Source organism: Pollicipes pollicipes, unplaced genomic scaffold, assembly GCF_011947565.3.
Source record: "Pollicipes pollicipes isolate AB1234 unplaced genomic scaffold, Ppol_2.1 Scaffold_4002;HRSCAF=4701_pilon_pilon_pilon, whole genome shotgun sequence".
In the NCBI taxonomy this organism is placed as follows: Eukaryota; Metazoa; Arthropoda; class Thecostraca; order Pollicipedomorpha; family Pollicipedidae; genus Pollicipes; species Pollicipes pollicipes.
The window spans coordinates 28,502,809-28,514,747 of record NW_023596420.1 but is presented as its reverse complement, the minus strand read 5'-3'; the positions used below and the strand labels follow the sequence as shown (position 1 = coordinate 28,514,747).

Below are 11,939 nucleotides of genomic sequence, written 5' to 3'. Positions count from 1 at the left end.
CGGCCCGACGCGCCGGCTTGGAGACCCTGCGCAGGAGAGGAGGCCGGTACGGCAGGCTGTGCGCCAGCCTCTGTTCCCTGGTGACTGCTTCTATTTAAGATGAGATTTTCCTGAGCTGAGTACTTATACAGCCCAAATAAATCATTGCAATAGCCCATGCACACAGAGCCAGAACAGTCGTCAATGAACCATGGCATACATCGCGAGACTCTTATGCCGCAAAGGGACGCCCGCTTTTCAAAGTGCGGTTCATCGCCGACTTGGTTGACCACCGAGTACACATTGTTTCTGGCTTAGCACTTTCAGTTCTTAAACGAAGCACATCAAGTTACTAAACTGACCCATCTAGCCCCTCTACCATCGCCGTAACTCATATCCTATCAGCCCACCAAACATGCTATTTGCGTTCCCAACATTAACCAACATTCCCTTTAACACTTTCCTTGACATTGAACTTTTCAGTAAACCAAATATTAAGAAGCTGACAGCTAGCAGGTGACAGCACATCTCTTGTTAGCAGACCTATTGTCGCGCTCCCTGGCGGCGGCCTCGCGGGGCTTGACCAAGCGAAGCGAGTTCTCCATGGAGTGGTCCAGCCGCGCCAGGAACTCCCGCAGCGCCTGCAGCGCCGTCTGCAGTGGTCCGTGGTCGGCGTGCTCCGGCGGCGTGCGTCGCAGCAGCTGCTGCAGCAGCAGCAGGTAGCGCGGCACCCGCTGCACCGGCGAGAGCAGCAGCGCCGCCAGGTCCAGACCGTGACAGTTCGGGTGTTGCTGCCGGCTCTGCGGGCACGCAGGGTTGCTGGGCATTTTCGACGGTTGTCTTTATGTTAATAAATGGTTACGCAAACTCCGATGCAATGCAGCGAAAAGAGGGCGAAAGGAAATGATAGGGCCGTAGACAATCAAGGCAACTCACTGTCTAGCCGATTATTGGGTCCTTAGTCTGTGTTTGTGTCGCTCTTTTGGTTGTTTTGTATTTGCGTGGAAAACACCCAGTTCCGCTGCATACCCTACACTTGTGCAAACATTTTAAACTGCACTTTCAGTTATGCTGGTATCTGACATTGTGTTTGCGCGCTTCCGTTAAGCCGGTGATTTAAAACAGTGGTCAGCTGCGGAAAACGGCGGCGAACAAACCTTGAGGAATTCTGCAAATTGGCTCGATGTGCGGCACAGTCTGTAGAAGGTGTTGAGAAGTTCTGGAAAACCAGCGACGTAGGTGGTGTACATGTGCAGTACTTCGGAATCTTCTCCAGAAATAAATCTGAAATGCGATCTTTGTGGTAGAAACACTGAGATCACAGATCGCCTGGCGTCTCACACGGATATAGTCTTGGCAGTATTTTGTAAACCCCGGCTTTGCCACACTGCCATGCGGTCCAACGCTCCACTGCGTCAGAGGTGCTGGTGCAATGCAGTAACCATGCACATGGTTATGCCTATGCAGTTCCTCCATGCATAACCGATTCGATACGAGAACTATAATGCAGAACACTACTCGCAACATTCTGCATGCAACAATGCATAACATCATTGCATTCAATGAGACAGTTCTACAGCACCGCGAGCGGACAAAAAGGCGTACATAAGTGTAAGTGACGTACATATCACCCCATTCAGGGGGATAGCCTATAGGTGATCACTACGGCATAGACCACCGCTGGTCTTCCCGGACTAGACTACCTACAGGTGACGTCACGCCCCCACCTGCAGAGCAAGTCCCCGACACTGGGGAGCCACGGCCAGGTCTGCAGGCGCTCCTCCAGCGAGTGAAGCAGACGACAGTGCTTCTCGTACAGCTGGCCAGCCTCCGCTGGGAAGAGGATGCTGAAAACGAGATAGCACGTGCCACCCGAGGTAACCACGACCACGTCAGACGCATGAGGTGATCATGTGGTCGAGTGTGACGACGGAGGCGGTCACGTGGTTAAGTCTGACGTCTGATGCAGCCTAGTTTGATGCCTGAGGTGGTGGCATGGTCTAGTCTGACGCCTGAGGTGATCACATGGGCTAGTCTGACGCCTGATAGTAAGTTGCGAAGCATCGCTGTTTGACATCGCATCTGCAATCTAGAATCGCTGTTTGACATCGCAAGCGGTAAAAACTCGGAAATATCGACATCAATGCCAGCGGGCGTACAAATATCTGAAAAGACAAGACAGACAGACGTGGGCAGGACAAACGTCCTGATTCAGCGTCATTCCTCAAATCACGCCGTACGACGCACGGACAAAACAGCGACAAGCGCGGCCGGGCCTCACCGAACTCCTCCTCGCTGAGGAGGCTGGAGGCAGCTAGGGGCTCGGCAACGTGTCCTGCACGGTCCAGAGGGTGGCGCAGTAGCGGCGCTCCGTCTCGGCCAGCTCGCGCCACCACGCCCAGCCGTTCGGCCTCCTCCAGCTCGCTCTGGCCGGCCTCCGATCGGGCTGCCGGCACGGGGTCAGCGGAAGATCTCACCTCACAGACTGTCGAGGTCTGACCCGGGAGGAGATCATCAAGGTGGGGTATGGGAGGGCTTTTGAATGGCGCCACCTCTTCATGGTTTGTTTGAATGCTTTATGCATGTTTACGTGATCATACACACGAATGTTTTTTTTGCACCAAAACTGTATCACAAGCAAACGCGATACTGCAACGTATATAGAGAAATCAGAACTCCGAAAGAGCAGGAAATACGGAAAACGAGTGCCAAGTTATACAGACGACATACGGAGAACGGCCTGTCGTAGAATAATTAGAAAAATATGGAAAACAAGACGGAAATGCACTTAATTTTAAGTAGAAAAGTGCACCCCATGTGGTTTTAACCCGCAAGTATCGCAAAAAGGGTGTACCTGTCCATCTGTTTCGTTGAGCTCGTCAAGTTCCAGGTCACACTGCTTGGATAAGCAGCTGCTAAACGCGAGCGATTTGTCGATGGTCATTGTAAGCGAGGAATCCGACTCGTAGCTGTCGCCACCTGGTGGACGTAAAAGAAAACACCGTCATCAGATGTCGACCACTCCAGACACCCGGACACCCAGGTGCTCATTGAACACTCATGTACGTACAGGTCGCATGTCATGCAGCCGTCCTAACACACACACAATACTCATTTTTATTTAATGTCATGTAGAACACGCATATAGTAGTTGATACTGTGCAATGGTACTTTAAAAAATCCCGCAAAATTGGGACCTTAGAACTGCTAAGAAAGGTATTGTCTTCTATGCAACACACGTAACTTCCATGTGACAGCAACAGGGTTTTCAGTGAATATATAATACAATGAAATATAAAATGTTTGGATATATTTATATTTATATAAATCAATGAATGTATAGGCATATATATATATATATATATATATATATATATATATATATATATATATATATCATAGCCAGGATTTCCAAAACCTCGCTTCCCGGCTTAATTCGCATCTCCTCAGAAACCACTGCCCACCGGTTTCAAGGCGTTGACATATTGCTGCACGATGGTTGAGACGAAGGGCTCGTCTGAGACCGATGTGCTGTCTTGGTCCGACCACCGCACCTTTTCGGGCGCCGGGCCCAGACCCGAGTCGTTGCTATGGCAACCACTAGATGTTCGGGACGGAAACTGTAGGCCGGCACGGTAAAGCTGTTGTCTGGAATGCAATATTATTTGTTAAGTCCAGTTTAAGTCCACGAAAGACATTTAAAAAGCTTCAAAATCGAAATGCACGAGTAGCAACAGCGCACCAATGAGAACATTGCTATGAGCCTTGGGCAGGTGTGATGTTGAGACGAAATTATCGAACTTGGAGTGCGACTCACCTAAGAAGACTCCTTGACGCGTTTTGTGTATTTTATAAATCAGACAACCCCGTGCATGCAACTGACACACAAATGCCCGAAGCAGAACATTTTGGTTTGGTTTGGTTGGCATGACACGATCTTGTTGACCTTTACCTATCCTGTAATTTCAAGACAGCAGAACTGTTGCGAGGCATGAAATTACATGACGGCACGAGTTTGGTGCTGATCGGTAAGTATTCCTAGCGATGGCAGCCTGTTCAACATTTTTTGACGTGTCTTTCTGTCGTGTCACAGACCAGTGACCTAATGAAACATAGTCACAACTTCCGTACACAGCATATGAGATAACCCATACAAAGTTATCCTGGGTTCTATGGGTTTGCAACTGTTCGTTCACTTTTCACCCTCGGAAACCGAAGCCAGTACGCGAGGGCCGTGGCCTTCAGTAAGTGCAGATTTTCTGGGTTCCATGGGTCTGCGACTGTTTGTTCATTTGTCACCCTCGGAAACCGAAGCCGGTACGCGAGGGCCGTGGCCTACAGTAAGTGCAGATTTTCTGGGTTCCATGGGTCTGCGACTGTTTGTTCACCTGTCACCCTCGGAAACCGAAGCCGGTACGCGCGCGCCGTGGCCTACAGTGACTGCAGAGTACTGTTATTTATTATGCTCCTCATTTTGAAAATAAATGGTTGCATGCCAATTCAATGTTCTATGAATATAATTTCACACCGCGGGCGTATGTATGAGGTAAAAAACCGTTTTCGATGTTGCACATATTTTCTGAACGTGTTTTTTGGAGGATTGTAGCGTGAACTTATTGTCTCTCTAGCTTTTGTACCGCGGTCCCCGACCATATACTTTTTCACATAACTTACATATTCCAAGTGGTAAGATATTTACCGCCAGAAGTGAAATTATGTATTGCTAACTGGGATATTCTTTCGCAGTTAGGCAGTATGGTAGAGTCAAAGTCGAGCGTGATCATCAATGTGCAAACAATGCAACGTCATTGGCGATAACGATGCTCTGTCAGGGAAAGTGTCCGAGAGCGACTGAAGACAGCTAAGTGAGACTAGAGCATGACCGAGGTCACCCCAGTGCGGGACGTGCAAGCGTGATTACACCCGCGAGGCTGCACGAACCTCGTCTGGCCGGAGACGCTGTCCGTCCTGCACAGCTCGTCCAGCAGCACGTCCCGCTCGTCCAGCAGCAGCCGCAGCTGCCGCCGGGTCGCCTTCTGGCCCTGCTGCAGCTGCTGCACCGCTGCCGTCACTTCGGCTAGCTCCGCCTGCGGCAGGGTAGCTAACGTCAGCTGCGCTTCAACGCCAGAGTAAGCGTGGTACGCGGTATGCCGTGAGGATGAGGAAGAGAACGCGGACGTTGATGTGGCTTATTGGGGATTGTCACGAGTCATTTCGTCCGATGGCGAATGCACCTCCTGATCCGTTCATCTCATGCTGACAGCACTGGGATTGTTGGGGCTACACGCTCAGCTGGTGAGTTCAGCTAGCAGCCGTCACTTATTGTTTTTCTTGCGGGGACAGGCGCTTAGTCAGACTAAGACACTCAAGCGATTCTACTCAGCATGACATTAAGTGTTAAAGTCACCACCATAAATATATACACGAATAAGCATACCTAACATAAACACATAATAATATATGGTGCTACATAATAAATAGGGATAAATATAATAAATAGAAAATATACACAATAAACAAACCGCGCGGAGAGCAGACTGAGGCGGGCATCAACGCCCTAAGCTCTCGGCCGGTAGTTCTCTCATAGCTGGAATAAATGAACGGTTGCAGCCGGGTATGGGTGCCGGATGCCTGGCGCCTGGGTCACAGCTACCTGCAGTCCTCGGATGGTGTGGATGACGTCATCATCATCAGGGCAGCCAACTCCAGCAGGCCCGAAGGTATCTGGACCGGCCGCTGCGTGCGAAGACTCCGTCAGCCACCGCATGGCTGAGGCGAAGGACGTCTTCATCTCCCCCACCGCCGCCTGCAGCTGCAGGATACGGACACGTCAGCACGCCAGCTGCGAGGAGCAGACACTCCGACGCCCCCGCGACGGTCAGACACTGCACCGGCCAGATACGTCAGTGGGTCACCATAGCAAACACATGACGGGCAGCCGCAGTCGGAGGACGCATTCCACACACCCGTAGTAAAACGGCCGTAATAGACGCCGTAGTTGGGTAACTCGGCAAAACACGGAAAGTGTCATTACTTTAATACATTAAATCTATTGCGGACTTCAGCACGCTGTGTCCTGCCCCCGTGTCAGCGACAGCCTCCGGACGCAGACACGTGCTACGGAAGCACGAGCACTGCTGTGCCGATCGCGGTCACAGTGGTGCGTCGGCACGTGAAACTGGAGCCAATTTTGACATAGATCATAATGTAGTTTCTAGTTAGAGGACAATGCTTACGAACACATCACAGCGGCATAGATTCCTCTCAGACCGTCAGTCATACTTAGGCCAAATCATACATTCAACAGCACCATTCGTAAGGCGAGTGCTTCATTTTACATTTAACGAAAATAAAGTCACAACTTAAAAAATACATCCAACAATATCGTTTACGTTAAAAACTTCAAAATCTAAATGAAGCTTAAAATTTCATCTACATTATTGGTACCAATTTTAGCTGCGTGGCGCAGATTCAGTTCGGGACACCTCGATATTCGGTACGGAAGACTAGTTCATCAAGAATTACGGATGAACAAAATAAGCGTTCGAAACACCCGAAAACATTACCAGCGTCGAGAGAATTCCAGCTGGTGGATGAGGCTAAGTTATTTCCTCGGTATTATGATACATTTATTATTGGTGCTGGCACTGGGTTAAAACGAAAAATATTTTCTGGTGTGAAGCTTTCCGACATCGCCTTCCCAGCCATCCCCGGCCTGGTATTACTTGTCTTCGCCGGTCGGGGCAACTACGCAGGTCACACGCGACCACGGGAACTAAGCAGGGCAGAAACGCCGCAAAGCGTCATCTTACACATACCAATGAAACGGCATGGGCTAGTTACTGATGGTCGCTGTAGGTGACAACTTACAAGCCAAACCGCTTCCTTGAAGTGCAGTTCTAAAATATATGCCTATCTTCTAATCTAAAGAACCATATGCGCTATGGTACTGCAATATCCTGTATCCTATAAAGAATACTACTGTTTCCCCAATTCACTCGAGGAAATGGCGCTGCTTGCTTTTAGAGCATTGCTTGATATCTTCAGCATTAGCTATCGGAAGACGTGATCTCCATCAGGTTAGATACAGTGTTCAAGGTCTCACCTGGTGTGAACAGTGCATATGCACTATCTCATTCACCAAGCATGGTACTGCGATGAAGAAAACGTCGTTTGATAGCTCTCGTTGAACTGCATCCAAGATGTGTCGATCCGACTCTGAACATCAAATCAGGCTATTGGGACCAAACGGAATTCCTTACAAAGTCAGCCATTTTGAAGATTTTTTGAGGCGTATTCACATTGGCTTTTTTGCATGGGACGAGCCTGATCTCAAATGGCTGTACCTCCCCACGGTTTCCATAAATATCGCGTTATAAACTCAGAAAGCGGTCGTAGGTAAATAGCTAAATATATAAAATGTCTACAACACGTGTTAAAACCATGCGAAGTCAAATATCGAAGTTACCGGGATTGTGCCCAGAATGATGCGTAAGGGTACAAACTGAGACTCACAAGCAGCTCTGAAGCCCCAACGGTTAGCTATACTCCAACACTACTGACCTCCACCATACTTACACTACTGAGCTCCACCATACTCATCCCTCCTTCATACCGCCTGCCGTCTCCATCATCATCCTCTTTGGTCTAATGATGATTGCTATAGGTTATCAGCACCGGCAAAAACTTCAGCTAAGCACCTGTATAACTCAAGCAAAATGTGTCTTGTTCCTTCGGTCGCGTCATGACACGACAGTAGAGCAAGGGAGCACAAAACCAGAACGGACATCCACGCTTACTGATCATAGTGGAACGAAACTGAAATAAACTGAGATGCATTGCACGGTTGAATGAGGTGGCTGGCCTAAAATGTTGCCACTACCTTCGATGCAAGGAGATTAAAAAGCATTTAGCGGGAACATCCCAGCACCGAATTAAGGGGAGACGCACAACCATCCGCCCATTGTCGCTGAACACCGCAGTCAGAACCATCTATCAATCGCCCGTTCGACATCGAAGTATATGTAGATGGCGCTACCCCGTGTGCTCCCGAGCAGGCGCATGGCGGCACATAACAGCAGCGCAGTGGGCAACTGCATCAGCTGACGCTTGAGGGTGTAATATGCCTACTATGGCTATGTCTGGGGGTTGGCCGTGTTCGGTGCTCCTCTAATTACACATAGCTTGTGTTACTTGACCAGCTGATACGCACTGAGCCATCGAATATCTTTGACAACATGGGCTATATGGCTATTCCTTCCCCTTCCGCTTTCCCACCCGTGTACGCAAATTTATGAGTTTGTTGTATACGACATGGCTGAGTAGATTCATGAGCACCATACATGAGACACACTATCTGATTGAGCGGTATAAATGGCGCACTAAAAAATCCAGCCAGAATACCCTTAGAACTACATGCTTTGCATGGGACAAGCCATGAAGACGCCTGTTGACCTAACAACAATGTTGTCAATATGTGGCTCGAGCTTGAGGTGTTTGTCCACCACCACATCCAGGTTTTTATCGGTGCTGCTTTCAGTGGGGACATCGGACTCACATTTGATGCTCACAGGGGACATCTGACACAGCGCGTTGTGTCACGCGCGAAGAAGGCGTGCAGGCGGATGTGTTCGTCAGCGATACTGGTAAGGAAAATCATTTATACATGCACCAGAACTTGAGGATGTCCTGATCAGTAGCGAAATCCAATAAGCCCCGTGGTGAAAACATCGACACGACTCAATTAATTACCTCTCAGCCGCTGTCGGTCCGATGCATCGGTCGCATGCAAATGTAACCCGACAACACCACTTTTTGTCCAAGTGGGTAACAAAATTACCTCACGGCAGTCACAGCCCTCCTCCGGCACCGCTTGCGAAACATCCGGTTCTTATCATTGTAGGTCACAAGGAGCTGGGACACGAGTTCTTGTGGTTACTGTTCATAAGCTTGGTCGCAGCGAGTGACATGACCTGGTCTTGAACAGCTGACATAAGTCGTTTCTCAATAGATTGCCCATCGCTATGGGCTGGGCAGTGTTGAACTCACTTAGTGATTTGTATGTCGGGCATTCATTTACATGTGCAGCTGTTACATGTACATGTTACACCATGCAGCTGATTCCAGCTACACATCTTTTTGGGTACCAAGACCTGACACAACTTAAAAATACCCGACAAGCACTCCTCAAAAGTGTCCTAATATCGGCAGATCCATGGTGCGCGCACGAGTGTGCGTACACGGGTGTACAGACCGGTACATATATTCACAAACGCCCGTTTTCTCTTCCGTTAAACAATGTTGCTTTGGTGAAGTGACGACCCCGGAACGCCTAAGCCAGGACCGAATTCCAACCCAGACTTATTTACATTTTCCCATCTTTATATTTCCTCTGAGCAAGAAGTTGGGTTTTTACATTTTCGTGTCAGAATTATGCACATGGAAAACTGGGGCTCAGTGTCCTACTCCACATGCTATTTTGCTTTTTACCATTAGTTTTGTGATAACGCTGTAATATTGGTATCAGATTCCCATAACGGAGTCACAAGACCCGAGTACACCTGGTACTACTTTTATAACGTCACCGTTTTAGTTACTAAAACGACGCGCAGCGCAAGTATTAGTGATGCCCTGCGGTCTTATGTGTACTACCGCCGTATGCTTGACGTTTAGTATCTGACGTCAATATCGAGAAGTCATGTTGCATGGATGAATTTGGCAACAAAACATTCATATACGCGTGCATAGACGCATGTATATGTGCTTAAGCGTATACATGCGTGCACATATGCACACACACATATGGTCGTTCAGACCATGTGCGTATGGTTGTGAAAATTTCCACATGGATGGATGAATACACACATACATACATGCATTCATACATAGTGCATACATATATACATCCGCCGTCCGTCCATCTATCCATCCAGCCATACATACATACATACAAACATGCACATCAGCATGCGCACCCGCCTAAAAGCAGGTAGGTAGGTAGTTATAGAAGGAAAGTGCAAGATAAGTTCGTCAACTGAAGAGTTTTAAGAATTCCTAGAAATGATGTTTTCTGCAGTGCCCATATGCTCCTCACAATGGTTGTAAAAATGAAATGATTATGTAGCTCAAGAAAATGATCATAATGAAGCTCAAGACCTTTCAAAAACCTATCGGCTTGTGAATGCAGCCATGGCTGAAACTGGACGGTGAGTAAAGAAAAAGTGTATATCATCGCATACACAAGCTATGCCTTTCATGTTTGTGACCTCTGTCATCACACATGTTAGGATGACAGCTAACATCGAATGCGTTGCCTTTTCTACCCGCTGTCACGCTCACAAACTGACCAGATAATTCCTTTGCACCTACCCATTGTCAGCTTTTGTTGCTGTTCGGGAATCGTCTTTTTCCATCAGGGTTAACGTACTTATAACCGCAAAACGTTTTGAGTGTAAAAAGATGACATTCCATGTTCCATGTTCTATATTCCATATATGTTGATTGCATGTGACATTTTATGGTTTCCTTAGCGCGTGCCTAAGTCTGATTTCATGAATATCAGTGCCTGACCAACTTTGGTCAGTGCCTGACCAAAGTTGAAGAAAGGAGTAGAGATTGTCCGAAACTTCCGTTGAATGTAAGCAAGCTGGTTGGAAGATTATCTTTTTGCATTTATGATGTATCATCCCAGTAATATTTTCAAGAATGAGTGTTTTTAGAATGCTCTGAAGCCACTCGAAGGATCCGTATCTTATTTGGATGCTTGCAGCGCTATGTTTGCTATCCGTGTATTCCAATTCGCATCAAGTTCTTAACATTGATTCTGTTATTTTTGTGGTTCAGAACTAGAATCCGAATCATCAAAAGACATTGATAACGATTAATGACTGATTCTACCCCCTTCTCATAGAAGTTTTTATTCCAATCATGATTTGCCTCTCTCGATGTGTTTGCTATATTCAGAATCAATCCAAGTCAGTGGTGTAATTTCTAGTCCAATTGGGGGAGAGGGAGAAGGGGGCCTGAACCCCGCCACCGGAGTGTGGCGGGTGAACAGAGGAGTGTGTATCTGCTCCGGGGAGAAACCCACTTTTATGCATTTTGGGTTAGGTTTAGCCATATTGCCCTGCTCAGCTCACCCCCCTACCGTCACACACTTATTCTGTGAAACTTTGCCTCTGACTACGAGCATGTTAAGGTACATCGGTATAATCCGATGCTCTGACATTTCAGAACCCTAGCGCTAGGTCCATTCATGGGACGCGTTAGAAATGGATCAGGGAAGCTCATCCCCAGCAATACGCTTTGAGTCAAGGTCGGACGCATTCACCAGGCGCACCGACGGAAGAGAACAGGACAGTTACAACAGGAAGAGACAGTGAGACGGCATGTGACACAGCCGCACCAAACCAGATGATTTCCCAACATGGTCGATCGCGGTGACAGGTAGGACGACCGGAAACCGGGCTGGAAGAACAAGTTTATTCCATAAGTTTACGCCAAACTTTCCCCAGTCAATATGAAGGGCCATGTTACGGGTCTCAGAACGAGCAGGAACGCAATCTTAGTTAAACAGCCACTTGTGTAATTCGCGAGAGACAGACGACTTAATGAGCAGCCATCCCCATCAGTATTCCTAATTGATTTGTGGTTATCTACCGTCTCAGGGCGTGGCGATTACCATCGGATTTCGGAATCACGGGAACGCGAGTATTTCTGCACCGCTGCTGTCAGGGAGGACAGCAGAGCCTCGCTGCACTTTCTTGCGACCTTTGACCCGCGAAATTGCCGTGCGGCTTCGTAAATATTCCGCCGAGCTTCTCATTATGCACGTACGCTGTCGGCAGTCCAACTCGCAAGTTTTAAATAAACGGGAGAACTATCACCCATTGGCGAGGGCGCAGACCACGTTTTTGGCTCCCCATGACCAATGAAACGGCCGTAGGAGATGCGCGGTATTG

The 11,939-nt window shown here is 48.1% G+C and overlaps 2 protein-coding genes across 2 annotated transcripts in view; both read right to left on the bottom strand.

Annotated features, from left to right (window-relative positions):
- The window catches only part of LOC119094334 (guanine exchange factor for Rac 30-like), a 7,751-nt gene extending 5,926 nt beyond the window's left edge, over nt 1–1,825 (bottom strand). The window contains exons 1-4 of the mRNA XM_037217401.1: nt 1,707–1,825; nt 1,137–1,263; nt 523–779; nt 5–26 (exon numbers count right to left, since the gene is read on the bottom strand). Of these exons, the coding sequence (XP_037073296.1) occupies nt 5–26; nt 523–779; nt 1,137–1,229 (372 nt within the window). The 5' untranslated portion in view covers nt 1,230–1,263; nt 1,707–1,825. The remainder of the gene's footprint in view (nt 1–4; nt 27–522; nt 780–1,136; nt 1,264–1,706) is intronic.
- Nucleotides 1,826–3,425: 1,600 nt separating this feature from the next.
- LOC119094333 (uncharacterized) lies at nt 3,426–7,551 on the bottom strand. The gene is made up of 4 exons (XM_037217400.1): nt 7,543–7,551; nt 5,633–5,791; nt 4,921–5,066; nt 3,426–3,627 (listed from the first exon to the last, which is right to left on the bottom strand). Exons 1-4 carry the CDS (start codon nt 7,549–7,551, stop codon nt 3,426–3,428), a joined length of 516 nt encoding a protein of 171 aa, XP_037073295.1.
- Nucleotides 7,552–11,939: the final 4,388 nt, after the last annotated feature.